This window comes from Bos indicus x Bos taurus, chromosome 11 (genome assembly GCF_003369695.1).
Source record: "Bos indicus x Bos taurus breed Angus x Brahman F1 hybrid chromosome 11, Bos_hybrid_MaternalHap_v2.0, whole genome shotgun sequence".
Classification (NCBI taxonomy): domain Eukaryota; kingdom Metazoa; phylum Chordata; class Mammalia; order Artiodactyla; family Bovidae; genus Bos; species Bos indicus x Bos taurus.
Genome location: NC_040086.1, coordinates 5,966,290 through 5,987,666, shown reverse-complemented (window position 1 = coordinate 5,987,666; position 21,377 = coordinate 5,966,290). Strand labels below are relative to the sequence as shown.

Sequence of the window (21,377 nt, the reverse complement as noted above, 5' to 3'; positions counted from 1 at the left end):
GTTAGCACTGTATTACTTTAAGGAGAGTTCCATGAAGAGCACTTGTACCCTGTTTTCTAAGATTTGGACAGCTGTCACCTGACACAGTCTAAATGTTGGGCCGCTTCCTCCAAACCAGATCACAAGTCCTCTCTTGCCCTCCCATTTTTTTCATAGCTTACGTCATGAATGCAGCTATTGAAACCAGAATTTATTTGGATCAAGAAACGTCTGCATATTTTGCAAATACTTCAGTTTAACTATTTGGGGGAAAGTTTCTCTGTTATTTACTCGGTATGTCAGAACGATGTTCCTTGTACACGTGCAGTAGCCAGCAGCTTGGCTTAAATCTTGAAGAAAATGATTAGAACATGAGTTGGGTTCTAACAAAGCAGCTGCCAAGCAGTTCTGCGCTTCCTCTTTCCTGCTCTGGCTTAAAAAGTATTTGCATTTCCGCTGCAGGAAAAGCTTTGCACCAATACATTCAAATTTGGGTTACATTTGAGGGTAAAATCTGTGTTTGCTGTTTTTCTCTTCTAGTTAAACTTGTCATCCCTTGGGTTGACGTCCAGAGGTTGGAGAGGACATCCAATGTCTTTCTGACGGATACCATACGCATCACCACCCAGAACAAGGAGCGGGACTTCTCCATGTTTCTAAACCTGGACGAGGTGTTCAAGATCATGGAGCAGCTGGCCGACGTGACGCTGCGGAGGCTGCTGGACAATGAGGGCTTCGACCTGGACCCGGGTCTGCAGGAGCCCAGCCAGATCACCAAGAGGTAGGAGGTTTCTCTCACCCCTCGGGGGCTTACGGCCCAGGCACCACCTCCCTGGACGTGTGCTTTGTTAGCTTCATTGCGTTAGATTGAAATTTCCCTCGTGACATAATCCGTGTTTTTTCCCGTGTGATTGGCAGTAATGGTTTTTCATTTCCTTTATGCAGTAGGCTTTGATTCCTGCATCCAATTTCTCCTTCTTTTCAGATATTATTTCGAAATTGATTTTCATAAAAAAATACTTCCAGGAACTTCCCTGGTGGTACCATAGCTAAGACTCCTAGCTCTCACTGCCGTTATCCTGGGTTTGAGCTCTGATTGGGGAACTAAGCTGCAAGCCATGTGACACAGCAAAAAAAAAAAAAAAAAATTCCAGGAAATGCAATACGGGTAACCTCATGATAGAATTCTATTCAGCCTGGAACTTTATTAGTGCACATTAAAAAATATTTTGTTTTTCTTTCCTATTACTTTATAGAAGATGCTTTCAGAACCGCTGGATGTTTTTGGTCCTAATTTGTCTTAAGAAAGTTGATCCCCTTCATGGATCACAGTCTTGTCGTGGTGAAGGCCCTTGCATAAGTCAGTGGAGCTATGGAGCCTTGATGTGCAGGGCCACCCAAGACGGACAGGTCACTGTGGAGAGTTCTGGCAAAACGTGGTCCACCGGGGGAGGGAATGGCAAACCACTCCAGTATTCTTGCTGTGAGAACCCCATGAACAGTATGAAAAGAAAGGTGCCTTACTAAGAGTGTAATTGACATTCTCTGTTATTTGTTGGCTCCCAATAGATCCTGGACATGAGGACTTCTGAGGTAGTTGCCACTTTAAAGAAGTTTGACTTTATTATTCAAGATTCAAACTGTGATGTTTGAGCTTGATTCTGATTTCTGCCTTCATGGTTCTAACTGGGTAACTGTAGAGCTGATGCCTTTGTAAGAGTTCACGTTTGTGATCCTTTGAAAAGCAAGTTCCCCAGGAAGTGCTGCCCTGGCTGGATGTTTTTGATGTAGTTACAGAGTCACCACTGTTTTCTGAATACTGCTCATCATTAAAAAAATTTATTTTTATTTTGGTAAAATACACATCACATAGCTTCCCAGCTGGTGCTAGTAGTAATGCAGAAAACCCAAGAGATATAAGTTTGATCCCTGGGTTGGGAAGATCCCCTGGAGGAGGAAATGGCAGCCCACTCTAATATTCTTGCCTGGAGAATTCCATGGACGGAGGAGCCTCGTGGGCTACACTTCATGGGGTCACAAAGAATCATCGGACATGACTGAACACACACACCATTTTAGTGCTTGACACATAATACAGATTTTGTCATCTTAACCATTTTTATTTTATTTGTTGAAACTTTTTTGAAAATGAATGAAAGTCTTTAAATTCTACTGTGTTTTACAGTTTTTAAAAGTTTCACACACATGATTTTTTAATTTTAGTTTTTATGTTTTGGCCACACTGTAAGGATCTTAGCTTCCCCACCAGGGATCAAACCCACACGCCCCATGCATTGGAAAGAAAGAAAGTGAAGTCGCTCAGCCGTGTCCAACTCTTTGCGACCCCGTAGACTGTAGCCTACCAGGCTCCTCCGTCCATGGGATTCTCCAGGCAAGAGTGCTGGAGTGGGTTGCCATTTCTTTCTTCAGGGGATCTTCCCAACCCAGGGATCGAACCCGGGTCTCCCACATTGGAGGCAGACTCTTTAACCTCTGAGCTACCACGGAAGCCCATGCGTCGGAATCCTGGAGTCTTTTTAAAAATTTTTTATTGTTAATTAGAGGATAATTGCTTTACAGTGTTGTTGGTTTCTGCCATCCAATAATGTGAATCAGCTGTAAGTATCCGTATGTCCTCTCCCTCCTGAGCCTCCCTCCCACCCCGTGGCTGTCGCACAGCAGCGGTTGAGCTCCCGTGCTGTACAGCGACTGCCCACGAGCTGTCCATTCACGCATGGTGGTGTGTGTCAGCGCCACTCTCTCAGTCCGTCCCGCCGCCCCTCTCCCCTGTGTGTTTACAGATCTGTTCTCTACGTCCGCGTCTCTCCCCCTGCCCTGCAAATAGGTCCGTCAGTACCTGTTTTCTAGATTCCATATATATGTGTTAATATATGATATTTGTTTTTCTCTTTCTAACTTACTTCACTCGGTATAACAAGCTCTAGGTTCATCTACCTCACGAGAACTGACTCACATGTGTTCCTTTTTATGGCTGAGCAATATTCCATTGTATACATGTACCACAACTTCTCTATACACTGATGTGTCGATGGACATCTAGGCAGGGAAGCATGGAGTCTTAACTGCTGGAGACCAGAGAAGTCCCCAGTATGATTTTATATTATCCCACAATAATCGTTTTTCAAATCCCTTACTCCTGTGTTGTCTCTCCCTCTCTTCTCTCTCCACTAGTAACTGCTAGTTTGTTCTCTCTCAGTCTGCTTTTTTTTGTTTTATTCACTAGTTTGTTGTATTTTGGGTTCTATGTATAAACGGTGTCATATGGTATTTGCCTGTCTCTGTCTGACTTACTTCACTTAGCCCTCCAAGTCCATCCCATCTGTGTTGCTAAATGGGAAAATTTCACTCTTTTTAGATGGCTGAGTAATATTCCATTGTGTACACACCACATCTTTATCTGCTCATCTGCTGGTGGACACCTAGGCTGTTTCCATGGCTTGGAAATTGTAAATAGCACTGCTCTGAACATTGGAGAGCATGTATCTTTTCAAATTACTGCTTCTATTTTTGGGGGGATACATATCCAGGAGTGGAATTGTTGTTCAGTCTCTAGGTCATTTCCGACTCTTTGTGACCCCATGCCAGGCTTCCCTGTCCCTTACTATCTCCCAGAGTTTGCTCAAACTCATGTCCATTGAGTTGGTGATGCCATCCAACCATCTCATCCTCTGTCATCCCCTTTTCCTCATGCCCTCAATCTTTCCTAGCATCAGGGTCTTTTCCAGTGAGTCGGCTCTTCACAACAAGTGGCTAAAGCACTGGAGCTTCAGCTTCAGTTTCAATCCCTCCAATGAATATTCAAGGTTCATTTCCTTTAGGATTGATCGGTTTGATCTCCTTGCTGTCCAAGGGACTCTCAAGGGTCTTCTCCGGCACCACAATTTGAAAGCATCAGCTCTTGGACGCTCAGCCTTCTTTATGGTCCAACTCTTACATCCGTACATGAGTACTGGAAAAACCATCGCTTTGACTGTACAGACCTTTGCAAGCAAAGTGATATTTGCTTTTTAATATGCTGCCTAGGTTTGTCACAACTTTTCTTCCAAGAAGCAAATACCTTAATTTCTTGGCTGTAGTCATCATCCACAATGATTTTGGGGCCCAAGAAAATAAAGGCTGTCACTTTTCTATTTTCTCCGCATCTCTTTGCCATGAAGTGCTGGGACCAGAAGCTGTCATCTTAGTGGACTTACTCGGTCATGTGGTGTTTTAGTTTTCTGAGGAACTGCCATACTCTTCCCCATAGTGTCTGCACCAATTTCCATTCCCACCAACAGTGTAAAGGTTTCCCCCCCTTTTTTTTTTCACATCCTCACCAACATTTATTATTATTTGTGTTCTTTTTGATGACAACTCTTATGACCTGTGCCCGCTGATACCACGTTGTGGTTTTGACTTGCATTTTCCTAATCATTAGTGATCATCTTAATCATTTTTAAGCCTATGGTTCGTGGTATTATTAGTAAGTACATTCATGTTGCTGTGTAATTATCACCACCATTCATCTTTAGAGATCTCATCTTTCAAAATCGAACTCTGTCCACGTTAAACACTGGCTCCCCACCCATCCCCAAGTCCCTGGCACCCACCCTTCTACTTTCTGTCTCTGTCATCTGCCTCCTCTAGTGAAATCCTGAAGAATTTGTTTGTGGTGTGTGTGTGTGAGAGACTGTTTTACTTTACTTTGCCTAATGTCCTCAAGGTTCATCCACCCTGTAGATTGTCAGAATCTCCTTCCTTTTTAAGACTGAATAACAACACTCCATTGTACGTATATACTGCGTTTTGCTTACTAAGTGGATACTTCTCCCTTTGGCTGTTCTGAATAACGTTGCTGTGAATATGGATGTGCAAATACCTCTTTAAGACTCTGCATTCAGTTCTTTTGGACACGCGCCCACCAGTAGAATTATTGGATCATATTGTAATTCTAGTTTAATTGTTTTAGAAGCCACTCCTCATTAAAAGTTTCTTAAAAACATTCATCTATTTTTAACACTGCTATTATTCCTTAAGGGTTTCCCTGATGCCTCAGTGGTAAAGATTCTGCCTGCCAACGCAGGAGACGAAGGTTTGATCCCTGGGTCAGGAAGATCCGCTGGAGAAGGGAATGGCTATCCGCTCCAGTATCCTGCCTGGAGAATTCATGGACAGAGGAGCCGGCTGGCTGCAGTGTCTGCTGTCTTCTTTGAACATTGAGGGCATTTAGGGGAGTGTGTGTCTTTTTAATTAGTGGTGTCTGAATGGCAGCAGTGTCTCAGAGTTTCCATGTGTTCAGAAAGGATTCAAAGACCCTTCCTGCCATGTGTATGTTGTAAATTGATCGCTTTTGAAAACAAAAGTGGAGTTTCGGGTAAAGTCCCACTGAATTTCACTTGGTGTTGTGTCATTTCTGATAATCTGAGGGTCCTTTGTGGAGGCTGGATGCTGCTCACCCCTCTTATGAAAGGGGACCCTTTGGTCTTCTGACTCCCAGCCCCTAGCTCCTCTGTGTACCTCTGGCCCCAGGCTTCCCATCACTGTGTCTGCTCCGTCTCAGGGCCCAGAAGACAACCCAGTACAGAGGGTCGTCTCTCTCCCGTATCGTCTCTCTCCTGTATTTCTTTAGTTGTCTCTATATAATTTGATACCTGAGTGTTTTTAGTCCAGCTTACAAAGATCTGTTAGAAATGAAGAAAGCCAATCCCTGTTGTGTGCATTGCTCAAGAGCTCATGGAGGGTTTCCCTGGTGGTCCAGTGGCTAAGACTGTGCTGCCCATGCCGGGGGCCTGGGTTCAATCCCTGATCAGGGAACTAGATCCCACATACCGCAACTAAGAGTCCCACGCCTCAGCCAAAGATCCTGCCTGCTGCAGTGAAGATTGAAGATCCTGCATGATGCAGCCAAGACCTGGTGCAGCCAAATCAGTAAATGTGAACGGAAAGAAAAGCACTCATGGGAACCACCAAGGAGAGCCTTGGCGTCTTTCACCACGTTTGCACACAGCCAGGGGAGGCCAGCTCATAGCTGAAGTGCTCTGGTCTGTCCACGGGCTTGGGGTCGCAGGTGATTCTTCACACAGTTCCTGGTGTGTGACTGTACTTCCAGGGGTGGCATTTTTAATTTGGGGTAGAAATGAGCAAAGGAAAGGAAAATGGAAGACCTGTGGCACTTAGGACCCTTTGGGAAACGTCATCTATTTTGGAACAAAACTCATCTGTGTTGAGAATCTTCCAGAAGCAGGTGAATTCTACCAGACTGTCGGCCCCACCCCCAAGTTCTGGAAGCTTGTAGAAAGGAGAGGAGAGAAAGGGCACAGAGGACCCCAGCGATGGCCAGTGGTGGGTTTGCCTGGCCCTCGGGTGTCTGGGGCCCCAAGGTGAATGTCAGGGTCTTGGTACATGGCGTATTTTGCCGGTCACTGCACTTGAGCGACTTCCTCCAAAAGTGAAAGGCATGTCGTGCACGCCGGCTCCTGGCAGGTCCTCACTTGCAGCTCTCTGTCCTGGAGACGTCAGCTTGTGGACATAAACAGGTAATGACTCAGTCAACTTGACATCCTGCCAGGACAGCCCAGGTTGAACTTGAGGAAAACAGGCTCTTCTTGCTCAGGGCACAGTGTGGGGCTGGAATGCTCCTCCCCCTTTTGTTGATGTAGCTTTACTTCCGTTCCCAGATACTGGCTTTGAAAGGTGTCCTTAGGGTCGGATTACGGGTTAGTCATGATTGCTGCTCGGGTGCTCCCCTGGGACTTTGAGGCACAGAGCAGAGGGAGCCCGGACATCCTAGGGGAGCAGGGAGGAGGGGATGGGGCTGACAGGACTCTCCAGAGGAAAGCCTGACCCTCCCGATGCAGGTGCGGGATCCAGGGGGCCAGCGGGGCAAGGCCTGGGAGGGGGCTTCCCAGAGGGCGGGAATGAGGAACAGATTGATTGGCCCTGACACTTCAACCAGGAAATATCAATTCTGAAGATGTAAAGGATGGGGTGAGATGAGGATAGCCCACTGTTTTAGGGGGACCTCACACAATTCATCTCAGGAGAGAGCCTTGGGGCCCCTGAAGCCAGTAACTGTGTGCAGGCTCCTTGGGCAGCCAGCTTCTGCTTTTCACTGGCACTTTATGGTTCTCTCTCTAGATCTTTTTTTTTTTTTTTTAATTTTGATTTTATATTAGATACTTCCCTGGTGGCTCAGCGGTAAAGAACAAGCCTGCCCAGTTCAGGAGACAAGAGACATGGGTTTGATCCCTGGGTCAGGAAGATCCCCTGGAGGAAGGCATAGCAACCCACTCCAGTCTTCTTGCCTGGAGAATCCCATGGACAGAGGAGCCTGGTGGGCTGCAGTCCATGGGGTCACAGAGAGTCGGACACGACCGAAGTGGTTAGCACAAGCACAATAGTTGGTTTACAATGCTGAGTTAGTTTTAGGTATCAGATCAGATCAGATCAGTCGCTCAGTCGTGTCCGACTCTTTGTGACCCCATGAATCACAGCACGCCAGGCCTCCCTGTCCATCACCAACTCCCGGAGTTCACTCAGACTCACAGCAGAGTGATTCAGTTACCCATATACATATATCCATTCTTTTTAAGATTCTTCTTCCATGTAGATTATTAGAGTATTGAGAAGAGTTCCTTGTGCTATACAGTCGGTCCTGTGATTACCTGTTTTACATATAGCAGTGTGTGTGTGTGTGAATCCTGAACTTCTAATTTACCCCTACCCTGCCTCTCCCCTTTGGTAACCATAAGTGTGTTTTCTAAGCCTGTGAGTCTGTTTTGTAAATAATTCATTTGTATAATTTTTTACATCCCACAAATCAGTGATAGATATGGTATTTGTCTTTCTCTGTCTTACTTCATTTAATATGATAATCTCTGTATGTCCATCCCTGTTGCTGCACATGGCATTATTTCATTCTTTTTTTAAACGTATGAGTAATATTCTGCTGTATATATTATATATACCACATCTTCTTTATCCGTTCAACTGTGGATGGACATTCAGGTTGCTTCCACGTCCTGGCTCTTATAAACAGTGCTGCAATGAACATGGGTATGTGTATCTTTTTGAGTTACCATTTCCTCCCGCTATATGCCCAGAAGTGGGATTTCAGGGTCATATGGTAGCTCTATTTTTAGTTTTTTAAAAAATTTAGTTATTTTTAATTGAAGGATAATTGCTTTACAGTATTGTATTGGTTTCTATCAAACATCAGCATATTTTTAAGGAACCTCCACTCTGTTCTCCATAGCGGCTGCAACAATTTACATTTCCACCAACAGAGTAGGAGAGTCCATACTAGATTCTTACACATTTGCTTTGTGGTAATTCATGGTGTTACTCAAACCAGGAAGGCAGACTTGCCCTGGTCTGTGTTCGCAGAGGTGACTTGTTCAGCCTTTGCTTCTCACTCCAAAGGCTGGCCATGGGGTAGGGAGGGGGCTGGAGAGGGGCAGGAACTGGGGGCCTAGCACCTTTCTGCATCCCCTTTTATACCAGGTTGTGCCAGGGGTTTAAAAGTGTTTTTATTTCTAATCTACCATGGACAGAGGAGCCTGGTAGGCTGCAGTCCATGAGGTCGCTAAGAGTCAGGCACGACTGAGTGACTTCACTTTCACTTTTCACTTTCATGAATTGGAGAAGGAAATGGCAACCCACTGCAGTGTTCTTCTTGCCTGGAGAATCCAGGGTCGGGGAAGTCTTGTGGGCTGCCGTCTATGGGGTCAAACAGAGTTGGACACGACTGAAGCGACTTAGCAGTGAGTTCAGTCACCATGTCTGCCTCTCTCCCTTCCCTCTCCTTTGCCAGGGACCTGGAAGCTAGGGCACAGAATGAGTTCTTCCGGGCCTTCTTCAGGCTGCCAAGGCGGGAGAAGCTGCACGCCGTCCTGGACTGTTCCCTCTGGACCCCATTCAGCCGCTGTCACACCGCCGGGCAGATGTTCACCTCCGACAGTTACATCTGCTTTGCCAGCAAGGAGGCCGGCTGCTGCAAAGTCATCCTGCCGCTCAGAGAGGTAGACCTGTTGTCCTCCCGGAGGGCGGGGCGCCAAGGGGGCCGTGGTTGCTGGGAGACAGAGGGGATGGATGCTCACAGGGCAAGGCTCTGCCTCTGAGGATGGGTGAGTCTAGAGGGATGCTTGGCCTGAGTTGACCAGGGGCCCCTGCTTTTTTCTGTTGTTGCCTGGCAAGCTGAAATTTGCATAGGTGTGAATGGTGAGAACAGGCACCCTGGCCTCCACATTATTGATAAAGCTCTTATAAAATGTTCATGCCTAGCAATGAAAGCTTTTCCAACAGCCCTTAGGAAGGAGTCCTCCCTTTCACCCACCAGGAGGGAAGAGAAAAAAGTGACCTATTAAAAAATGACCTTTTGAAAAGAAATGTCAAGTTGCTTCATTTGTATATCTTTCTAGAATTTTATGTAAAAATTTAGAAAAATGAAGAATCCTCCTGCAGTGCAAGAAACACGGGTTCAATCCCTGAGTCAGAACCGTCCCTGGAGAAGGGAATGGCTACCTACTCCAGTATTCTTGCTCGAAGAATCCCATGGACAGAGGAGCCTGATGAGCTACAGTCGGTGGAGTTGCAAAGTCTGACACGACTGAGCAACTAACACTGTCACTTTCCAGCTATAAAATTCCAGAGTTCTCTTCTTGGAAGTGGAGTCTGCTTTGAGATCTGTTGAGCTCAGTCCTGTGGTTTTGGGGCCTGTCTGTAGTGACAGGACCCACAGCTCTGCCAAATGTCAAGACTTCCAAACTCTTGCTGTTATAATGTACAGACTAAGCAGTATTCAGAAAAACTCAATTTTTTCATTCATGTGATTGGTTCCCATTTTTCTGCAGCAGATGACTTCATTTTACAAATGCCCTTAGAGCAGAGCAAGAATTCCTTATATAGTTATTTTTTAAAATTATATACATATAATGTGAAGTCAAGTGGGCCTTAGGAAGCATCACTATGAACAAAGCTAGTGGAGGTGATGGAATTCCACTTGAGCTATTTCACATCCTAAAAGATGATGCTGTGAAAGTGATGCACTCAGTATGCCAGGAAATTTGGAAAATGCAGCAGTGGCCACAGGACTGGAAAAGATCAGTTTTCATCCCAATCCCAAAGAAAAGCAATGCCAAAGAATGCTCAAACTACTGCACAATTGCACTCATCTCACACTAGTAAAGTAATGCTCAAAATTCTCCAAGCCAGGCTTCAACAGTGTGTGAACCGTGAACTTCCAGATGTTCAAGCTGGTTCTTAGAAAAGGCAGAGGAACCAGAGATCAAATGGCCAACATCCGCTGGATCATCAAAAAAGCAAGAGAGTTCCAGAAAAACATCTATTTCTGCTTTATTGACTATGCCAAAGCCTTTGACTGTATGGATCACCACAAATGTGGAAGAGTATTCCCATTCTTAAAGAGATAGGAATACCAGACCACCTGACCTGCCTCTTGAGAAATTTGTATGCAGGTCCGGAAGCAACAGTTAGAACTGGATAAGAAACGATGGACTGGCTCCAAATTGGGAAAGGAGTACGTCAAGGCTGTATATTGTCACCCTGTTTATTTAATTTATATGCAGAGTACATCATGAGAAACGCTGGGCTGGATGAAGCACAAGCTGGAATCAAGATTGCCGGGAGAGTTATCAATAACCTCAGATATGCAGATGACACCACCCTTATGCCAGAAAGCAAAGAAGAACTAAAGAGCCTCTGGATGAAGGTGAAAGAGGAGAGTGAAAAAGTTGGCTTAAAGCTCAAAGTTCAGAAAACTAAGATCATGGCATCTGGTCCCATCACTTCATGGGAAATAGATGGGGAAACAGTGGCTGACTTTATTTTTTGGGGCTCCCAAATCACTGCAGATGGTGACTGCAGCCATGAAATTAGAAGACGCTTGCTCCTTGGAAGAAAAGTTATGACCAACCTAGACAGCATATTAAAAAGCAGAGACATTACTTTGCCAACAAAGGTCCATCTAGTCAGGGCTATGGTTTTTCCAGTGGTTATGTATGGACGTGAGAGCTGGACTATAAAGAAAGCTGAGCACTGAAGAGTTGATGCTTTTGAGCTGTGGTGTTGGAGAAGACTCTTGAGAGTCCCTTGGACTGCAAGGAGATCCAACCAGTCCATCCTAAAGGAAATCAGTCCTGAATATTCATTGGAAGGACTGATGCTGAAGCTGAAACTCCAATACTTTGGCCACCTGATGCAAAGAGTTGACTCATTGGAAAAGACCCTGATGCTGGGAGGGATTGGGGGCAGGAGGAGAAGGGGATGACAGAGGATGAGATGGTTGAATGGCATCACCGACTCAATGGACATGAGTTTGAATAATCTCTGGGAGTTGGTGATAGGCAGGGAGGCCTGGCATGCTGCAGTCCATGGGGTCACAAAGAGTCGGACATGAGTGAGCAACTGAACTGAACATATACATACATACCATTTTAACTATTTTTAAGTGTTGTGGTTCAGTGGTATTAGGTACATTCACGTTTTGTGCAACCATCACCAGAATTTTTTCATCTTTCCAAACTGACACCCTGTCCCCATTAAACAATAGCACCCCAAATCCCCCTCCTTCAGCCCTAGGCATCCACCACCGTCCTTTCTGCCTCTATGAATCCTGACTCTTCTGTGCTCAGTCATGTCCAACTCTTTGTGACCCTATGGACTACAGCCCACCAGGTTCCTGTGACCATGGAATTCTCTAGCCAAGAATACTGGAATAGGTTGCCATTTCCTCCTCCAGGGAATCTTCCTGACCTAGGGATCATATCTGCATCTCTTATGTCTCCTGCATTGACAGGTGGATTCATTACCACTGAGGTACCTGGGAAGCCCTGACCCCTGTAGGTCTCTTGTATCAGTGAAATCCTACAAAATTTGTCATTTTGTGACTGGCTGTATCACTTAGCAGAACGTCCTCAAGGTGAATCCATATTGCAGCACCTGTCAGAATATCCATCCTTTCTGGGACTTCCTGGGTCCAGTGGTTAAGAATCTGCTTGTCAATGCAGGGGACACAGGTTCAAGCCCTGGTCAGGGAACTAAGATCTTGTATGCAACATGGTTTGGCAAAAAAAAAAAAGAATATCCATGCCTTTTAAGACTGAATAATGTCCCACTGTGTGTAGACCCATGTTTTGGTTTTGTTCTCGTCTGTTAATCCAGCCAGGGGCACTTGACTTGCTCCCACTTTGGGCTGTTGTAAATACACCACATCCCATACTTTCTAACTTTGTACTGGTTCCTTATTGCAGTTATTGGGTTTGTCCTTCTCTCTCTGTTTCCTGAATCTGCAATTGAACTCCTGCCCCTCTTCTCTCTTGCTGTGCCTCTGTGCGTGTGACTGTCTGCAACAGGTTGTGAGCATCGAGAAAATGGAGGACACGAGTCTGCTGCCAAACCCCATCATCGTCAGCATCCGGAGCAAGATGGCCTTCCAGTTCATTGAGCTCAGAGATCGTGACAGCCTGGTGGAGGGTCTGCTGGCGAGACTGAAGCTGGTGCATGCCGACCACCCTGTGCACTATGACACCACCCTGGATGAGGAGCTGGTATGATCTCTGGAGACAGCAGGAGTCTGTAAATGGAAAATCCCTTTTTTTCCCCCAGCACCTGTAGGGCAGATGTCTTCAAAGGGGAGTGCATGTAACAATGACCTACTTGGGTACCAGAAAAACGTCAGTGATGCTGGACCTGGGTAGCAGACAATCTGATACCATCTGTAATGCGCTGGGTGTCCTGAGTGGGTATGGCAAGGTTAGAGGGGGTTGAAGGGGACTCACTTACAGGTTGGAGGGGCTAATGGGGCTCACAGGTTAGAGGGGTTGATGGGGTACACTCAGGTGTCAGGGATCAACAGGCCATCTTCTCAGTGGTTGGAGGGTTTGGTGGGGAATCAACACATAGGTGAGTGGACACCCTCTTTATTAGAGAGGTCAGTGCCCTCATCCCCCTGAGGTTGGAGGGGATGATGTTATAGTATTTGGGGGCAGGTGTAAGTTGCGCAAAGAGATGATTCACTGTCTTTAAGACTGGACAGCTGCCACGGGAGATCCAGATCTGCTGCACCTAGTCCCTGATTCTTTCACACCCGTCCTCCTTGTTTTTGGACCTCTTTTCATCTGAGTAGTGACAGGAGGAAAGGAGAGGAAGTCTCTCAGTTCCCTAGAGCCGCTCTCTCCAGACGCCCATCCTCAGGTCTAGATGCTAAGGGTGCGATGTTTCCTTCCTGGCCCCGCGCGGGGCCATGTTCTGTGAGCCAGGGAGCAGCGGTGCTGGGAAAGCCCCGTGGACCACGCTCCTTCCTGAGGATCAGCTCCGTTGGGTGTAGTGTTAGACTGCCTTTCTCGTAAGTCCCAGGCAGATAGGCATGTTTATTATACTCACACATCCAAAGACAAAGACTGCCCCGTAACTAAAGCAGGGACTTTCTCTTTTTGTCATTCTTTCTTTTCCTTCCCATGCAGACCTCACCCGTGTTTCATTCAACAAGCTTGTGCAGTGGCAGCCACAGGTTTGGGGGTCTTGAGATGGTGTCTTCGCAAAATAGCGAGGAAAGGGAGAAAGAAACGAGCCCACGGATGCACCCCGAGGCTTTCAGGCAGTCGGGCAGCCAGAGCCCGGACTCGGGATTGGTGAGTGACGTGGCTCCACCCTCACACATGGAGGTGGTGGGGCGTGGCTTCCAGGCCCCTCCTGGGGTGGGCCTGACACAGGTTACTAGGCAACCCTGGGCACCTCATTGGCAAAAAGTGGAAGAGGGCAGAGATGCCAGTGGCCTGCACACTTCCGGGTGGGTGGAGGATGTGGTGGGACGTTGGGGGGCAGTGACTTTCCACCTGCCCTTCAGGGAGCATCTATCCGTGCTCTCCTTGTGGGGTCTCCAGGTGCAGAACAAGTCTGCCTCCTTTTATGCAGTGGCATCAGCGGGACTCCTGGTACAGCGCTTCTTTTTTGGCCCCTGGCTGTTTTCTAGTTTTACTAAACTAAAAATACCTTGGTTACACTTGTGATTGTTTTCTCCTCTGCAGGGAGACTCTGTGGGCAGTGCTTGAGTGGTAAATAGACTAGAAGCCGAGCTATGAGATGGTGCCCTGGCAGGAGGCACGCTGTGTGGGCACTGCCAGTACCAGGGTGGCTGTGAACAGGGTATCTGCCCCTTAGCCGCTTAATGGCTCATGTATCACGGATTGTTAGCTTTATTTATTCAGGGTGCAGCCTTCTGATGTGCTGTTCAGAGATGCTCACTGAATGCTCATTGTTTCAACAAATAAGAATATTGACTATATGTGTGCACCTCTCCCATGACTGGAGAATACAGATAATTAAGAGCATACATAAACTTCTTGTTTAAAAGGCACGGAAACATTCCTGCCAGCTAGGAATTCTAAAGAATTTTCAAAATTCATAGTTTGAAGAGACTTCCAGTTGCCTAGAGACATCGTCTCCTTCTCATCTCTGCTACTGAGAACAATGTCATTTTTTTTCCAGTTGGCAATTTTTCCTCTGGCTGTCAGGAAGTTCCAGGCAAATTATGAGAGCCCCTGGCTCCCCTCTGCCCTCTGAGCTGACCTGTTTCAGAAACTGGTTTGGCATGGACATCCTGAGAGGCTTCCCCATCCTCACCCCGCCCCACCCTCCATCGGCTTTGCGTTCCCGTAGTAGTTCAGATGAGCACATTCTTACTGTCAACTTTGCCAAGGAAATGGCATTTTATTCATGTCAGGTCTCCCACGGGGCTCTGAATTCCTGACGGGCTAGTGACCTTTACATCCTGCATGCTGCTGGGCGTTCAGAGGTGTCTGCCCAGCGAATTGCCTGCCGCAGGTGGGTCCTCTCTCAGCTGAGGGAGCACCCTCTGTGACGGGCTGTGGACGGTGAGTCTTCATACACCGAGCGTGTTTCCGCTTCCAGTCCAGGGAACAGATCAAGGTGAGCCTCTGGAACGACCACTTTGCGGAGTACGGCAGAACAGTGTGCATGTTCCGCACAGAGAAGATCCGGAAGCTGGTGGCCATGGGGATCCCCGAGTCCCTGCGCGGCAGACTCTGGCTTCTTTTCTCAGGTGAGGGTTTCCGGGGTCTCCAGGCCCAGCTTTTATTTCTGGAGGCCCTGACCTGAGAGGAGGGGTGGGGAGTGTGTGTGTGTGTGTGTGTGTGCATGCAGACGGGTCCTCTCGGCCTGTGATATGCCCGGCTGGGACCTTGGGACCTTCCTGTGTGGACTGTGGGCCAGGCTGCAGCAACCTCTGGGCTCTGGGGTCCCTGGTCAGCGTGAGGTCTGGCAGAGGGATTGCCTCCCCTTCAGCCGTGATTTTATGAGTCTCTTCATTGTCCTCAGAATTCTATTCAGAACCCCCTGGACATGCAGTGTCTAGATGTCTGGAGACCTGAAAACGTCTTCAGAAGTCGTTCACTTGTGTGCTTTACAATAACTCCCTCTGGGGACACTTCCTCCTGTGCCCCCGCTGCGGGGAATGCACACAGAGCCTGCCCGCATCTTCCTCCTGCTTTGCTGGATCTGGGACTCTCCCTCTGCTGCTTTGGGGCATCTCTCATCTGACGCTTGCCGGTGGATGGGCTGAGCCTGGGGCCCAGGTCTCCAGAGGCATCTTCTGTGAGCCGTGTGGTGCCACTCGGTGAAGGAACGGGGGCCGACCAGCAGGAAGGGAGGGCCCTGCGGTCCAGGGTGTGACTGCTGCTCCTTTCGTGGTGCTGAGGGGATAGCGGCCAGGGCTCCACCTTCCTCGGAGACCCTTCTGGGAGCCTTACGGGCGTCCTCGTGTGCTCCACAGAACATGTGCTCCATAGCTTTTTTAAAAATTAATTTGTACTTTATTTTTGGTTGCACTGGGTCTTCATTGGTGCACACAGGCTTTCTCTCGTTGCGGCAGATAGGCCACATACATACATCTGTAACTGAGGAATACAACTGATTATAAATATATTAGTATAAAGCTATTTTTAGCATGAGCTCTTCTCCCCCTCTCTCTGTAAGGTTATTCTTAGAAAAGCCATATTACTTCATTTTTCCTTTCCTTTTTGTTTTTAGCAGAAGTGAAGTTCCTTTTGGTCATGTGTGGTCTTAACTATTTTGTGTTGCTTAGATAGTGAGACCCCACTGAGGTCCTCCGACAGGACCGGCCCCTCCCCGTGTGGACTCTCTCCCAGAAATCAGCCCCATATTGGAGAAGAGCCGATTAACAGTGTTGTGAGAGTTTCAGTTGAACAGCAAAGGGACTCGGCCATACAGACGCGTATCCATTCTCTCCCAGACTCCCCTCCCATCCAGGCCGCCACCTAACATTGAAATGTTACTTGTAAATCACCAGATGCCGTCACGGACCTTGCCGCGCATCCGGGTTACTACGGCAACCTGGTGGAGGAGTCCATGGGAAAGTGTTGCCTGGTGACGGAGGAGATAGAGCGGGACCTGCACCGTTCCTTGCCGGAGCACCCCGCCTTCCAAAACGAAACGGGCATCGCAGCGTTGAGGAGAGTCCTGACGGCCTATGCCCACAGGAACCCCAAGATCGGGTACTGCCAGGTGAGCTGGGCGCTGCAGGGCCATCCCAGACCAACCACCCAGGCCTCGGGTGCCATGTTCTTAGCCATCTGTACCAAGGACTGTCCTGTGGAGGCAATCGGCCTCGTGGAGTCAGACAAGCTGATGATGTGGGAGGAGTGTTACCCAGTGCCCAGGAGAGTGTGGCATGAGCTGGCCCCTGTCCTCAGGAGGCCATTCGGCCTTCATGGCCTCCCAGCCTCCACTGCAGGAGCTGCTCTGGAGGGTCCTATCTCTAAACTGTACAGAAGTCATCAGGATTATTTTTAAATCTGAACATAGACACAGAGATTAGTGGGGTTGGGTTCTGAGCCTAAGGCGTGCTCCACAGCCCAGCCCAGCATCACTCCCTGGGGGCCAGGGACAAAGCAGTGGCTGATGATTCAGCCCAGCAGGTCTTGTGAGGCCCACGTTGATAACTGTGGTCATTCCAGATCAGTCTTGATTGGCTGGGTATACTGCATCTCTCATCTGTGTAGTCTGGACTTCTGTGGATCCCTTGGGCTTGTGTGTTGTTGAATGTCTGTGTGGTACACGTGACCTGGTCAGTAATTGTCCGCTCCCCTGTGAATCCCCTGAGCAGTCCATGAACATCCTGACCTCCGTTCTGCTGCTGTATGCTAAGGAGGAGGAAGCCTTCTGGCTGCTGGTGGCTGTGTGTGAGCGGATGCTGCCCGACTACTTCAACCACCGAGTCATTGGTAACTGCTCCCTTCCCCTCTGTCCCTCGGGGTGGTTATACAGAGACTCGGCTGGTCTCTGCACCAGCACCGTCTGACTCTTGAATCTTCAAAACTAACTGATGTAACTCTCTGCACAGTTTTGGCAAAAGGGTGGAATGTGGTAACCCAACTGCTTCTTTGCCACAAACTCTTACAGATTTTTTTTTCTTTTTGGCTGTGCTGTGTGGCATGAGGTATCTTAGTTCTCTGACCAGGAATCAAACCCATGCCTCCTGCAGTGGGAGCACAGAGTCTTAACCACTGGATCCCTGGGAAGTCCCCTCTTACAGATTTTTGGATAAAGAAAAATTATTTTATATGGATAGCTGAACTTAAGGAAAGAAAAATCCCTAGGTTCAAAAAGCAAGTCCAAAAGTGAAAACCACAGAGGTTTTTTGCTGATGCTGAGGCCTGGAAAGAGAGGAGGGCTCATTCTTGGTCCCCAGGGAGCTTGCAGATAGTAGATGGAGGGAGTAGAGCAATAATGGAGACCCTTGAGGCCCGACATCAAGGGCAGAGGAGGAGAGCTCCTCACTTATCCAGGCTGATTGTAAGAAAGGGCAGCTGTGACTGCCCGGGCTCTGGGCAAACCTGTGTGTGACCCCTCAGTGCCCAGGCATGTGCGCTGCTGACCTTCGTGTGCTTGAGATTTGAATTTGCACCCTCTCTGTGATCCAGCTACCTCCTCGTGGAGAAAATGACACGGAAATTGCTCTGGCCAGGCGATACTCTTAGGGACACCGTATAGTAATCCAGAATGAGAGATGGGAATGGCCTAAACTTAGGGTGGCAGCCGTGGCATTAGAAACAGAAGAAGCGGTGTGAGATGGAATTTGGCAAAGGACTGGATGTAGGGACAAGGCAAGAAGAAGAGGCTTGAAGACTGAGATCTAAAAACTGAGGGAATATGATGACCACCAGGAGGGAGGGAGGTCTGGCTGGGAAGGAGGTGGCCTTTGACTTCTCCCCTGGCCCCCTTCCTGTGTTTGGGTGGCTAATTGGTTTGCTACCCTCTTCCGTTCATTTCAAAGGAGGTACTTAATGTTGTACAGAGCAGCAAGGAGTAACCAGAACCTCGAGGTCACTGGGGGGCCTGCTGTCCAAGCCCTCACTGGGTGATGTGACAGATGGTAGTCAGCAGTGAGCAGTAGACCCTCCATGATAATGTGACCACCACCCCAATGCAGGGAACGTTTCTACAACCCACAGAGTTCCCTGCCACACACAACACCTGGTACTGATTTCTGTCACCACAGGTTTACTTGGCTTGTTCTTGAACTTGGAATAAATGTAATAGTAGAGAATGTTCTGACTTCCTTCGCTCAAGATACTGTTGGTGCATCAGCAGGTCCTTTTCATTGCCGCGTGCCATTTCATGGTGCGTTCACACCATGATTCTTTCATCCCAGTCATCGGAGTTTCCAGTTTCTTCTTATAAGTCCCAGGGAACATCCGAGTATAAGTCTTTTTGGAATATATATTGACACTTTTCTTAGGATTTACCCAGGAGTAGAATTCCTGGGTCACGGTTAGATATATGCTTAACTTTATAAGAAACTGTCAGTTTTCCAAAATGGACAAAACGTATTCACATTATCTCATACCAGCAACGCATGGGAGTTCCAGTTGCTCCATATCCCTGTTTATACTTGGAATTTTATGTCTTTTTAATTTTAGCCATTCTGGTGGGTTAGAGTGGTATATCGTGGTGATTTTAATTTCCATTTCTCTAATCATTGTTAATGATGTTGAACCTATTTTTCTGTGCTTATTGGCCATTTGTCACTTTAGAAATGTACAAATCTTTTGCTTTTTTTTTGTTTAAAGATTTGTTTATTGATTTCTTATTATCGAGTTGCTTCAGTTCTTTATTTTTGATTACAAAACCTTTGTCAGATATAGTTGCCACAAATATTTTCTCTGAGTTTGAAGTTTGCATTTTCATTTTATGAATGGTCTCTTTTGAAGAATACCAGTCTTTAATTTTGATGAAATCCAATTCATAATTTTTCTATGGTTAATGCTTTTGTGTCCTAAGAAATTTTAGCCTTTTGCCTGTATTTTCTTTTAGATGTTTTTTCAGCATTAGCTTTTATACCTAAGTCCATGACACATTTCATAGGTATTTTTCTGAATGGTTTGAGGTAGGAAGAGGGTCCCTTCCCCCTCCCCCGCCCACGTAGGTGGGCACTTGATTCAGCACTGTTTTATTTATAATTGAAGGGTAATTGGTTTACAATATTGTGTTGGTTTCTGCCATACATCAGCATGAATCAGCCACAGGTATACATATGTCCCTTCCCTCCTGAACCTCCCTCCTGCCTCCCACCCAATCCTACCCCTCTAGGGTGTCAGAGAGCACCAGTTGGGCTCCCTGAGTCATATAGCAAATTCCCACCTGCTCTCTGTTTTATATATGGTAGTGTATATGTTTCAAGGCTACTCTCTCCTTTCGTCTCTTCCTCTCCTTCCCCAACTGCGTCCGTAAGTCTGTTTTCTGTGTCTGGGTCTCCACTGCTGCCCTGTAAATAGGCTCATCAGAACCATCTTTCTAGATTCTGTATATATGCATTAATATACAATATTTGTTTTTCTCTTTCTGACTTACTCTGTATAATCGACTCTAGGCTCATCCACCTCATTAGGACTGACTCAAATGTGTTCCTTTTTATGGCTGAGTAATATTCATTGTATACATGTACCACAGCTTCTTTATCCATTCATACTTTGATGGACATCTAGTTTGCTTCCATATCCTAGCTGTTGTAGATAGGAGCACTGTTTTTGAAAATGCCAGATGAAAATACTATCCTTCCCCCATTGAATCACCTTGGTCCAAACATCAGAAGTCAGTGAACCAAGTGTGAGTCCTTTCCTGGACTCCCATCCTGTGTCATGGTTCTGTGTATCTCAGAGCAGCTCTAATCTGAGAGGGAGTGACTCCCTCTGCAGCCAGTCTCCGTGGCTCCTTCCCCAGGGGCCCAGGTGGACCAGTCCGTCTTCGAGGAGCTCATCAAGGAGCAGCTCCCTGAGCTGGCGGAGCACATGCACGACCTCTCGGCCCTGGCGTCCATCTCCCTGTCCTGGTTCCTCACGCTCTTCCTCAGCATCATGCCCCTGGAGAGTGCCGTGAACGTGGTCGACTGCTTCTTCTACGATGGCATCAAGGCCATCTTCCAGCTGGGACTGGCTGTGTTGGAGGCCACTGCCGAGGGCCTGTGCAGCAGCAAGGATGACAGCCAGGCCTTCATGGTCCTCAGCAGGTGAGGCAGGGAGCCCTGTGGCTGGACTGGGCTGTCACTGTGGGGCTCCCCTCCACTCTGCCACCTTGTGGTCCCCTGTGGCCAAGCCATCGGCGACCTTGTCATCCTAGCCACCTTCCCTCGCTCCTGTCCACCAAGAGGCAGGAAGGTGAGGGTACTGCTGTCTTTCTCTGAACAGGTTCAAGTGTCCTAAGTCTAGATGGACCTCCAGTGACCTTGAACGGAAGGAGGGCAGGCGGGCAGGGAAACATGGGCCTTAGGAAGCCACCTGGGGGATGTGGACGTTTTGTGCACAGAAACGGGTGTGTTGCAGTGAAGGCAAAGCCCGCTAGCCCGGGGATGTGTGGAACTGAGGGCAAGCTGGCTGATAAATGACAAGTTCCTGTTCAGAATACTGTGGAAACACAGTATTTACATCACTGGAGAGTCAAAAAAGTGAAAGTGTTAGTCGCTTAGTCATGTCCTACTCTTTGCGACCCCGTGGACTGTAGCCCACCAGACTCTGTCCATGGGATTTCCCAAGCAAGAATACTGGAGCAGGTTGCCATTCCCTTCTCCAGGGGATCTTCCCGACCCAGGGATTGAAACCTGGGTGTGTCACATTGCAGGCAGATTCTTCACTGTCCGAGCCACCAGGGAAGCCAGAGTGTCAGAGACCTAGGAAAACTTCCTACGGCTCCAGGGGCACCATGTCCGTCTTCGTGTTCGTTTCTCCTTTTCTCTAGAATGAGTGTAGCTATAGCGGCCTGGCCTTTCACAGTGACTGGAGACAGAGGAGCCAGTTTGACAGTTGCTGCCCACGTCTGGGCCCCTGTGAAGGCGGTGGGGGCTGCGA

At 47.7% G+C, this 21,377-nt stretch overlaps 1 protein-coding gene across 4 annotated transcripts in view; it reads left to right on the top strand.

The window, feature by feature from the left end:
• Positions 1-21,377, top strand: part of TBC1D8 (TBC1 domain family member 8) — a 141,074-nt gene that overhangs the window by 89,902 nt on the left and 29,795 nt on the right. For all 4 annotated transcript variants that reach the window (XM_027554702.1, XM_027554703.1, XM_027554706.1 and 1 more), the window contains 8 exons: positions 520-760; positions 8,792-8,999; positions 12,351-12,545; positions 13,461-13,628; positions 14,908-15,058; positions 16,325-16,539; positions 17,141-17,258; positions 20,257-20,542. In XM_027554702.1, the coding sequence (XP_027410503.1) occupies positions 520-760; positions 8,792-8,999; positions 12,351-12,545; positions 13,461-13,628; positions 14,908-15,058; positions 16,325-16,539; positions 17,141-17,258; positions 20,257-20,542 (1,582 nt within the window). The remainder of the gene's footprint in view (positions 1-519; positions 761-8,791; positions 9,000-12,350; positions 12,546-13,460; positions 13,629-14,907; positions 15,059-16,324; positions 16,540-17,140; positions 17,259-20,256; positions 20,543-21,377) is intronic.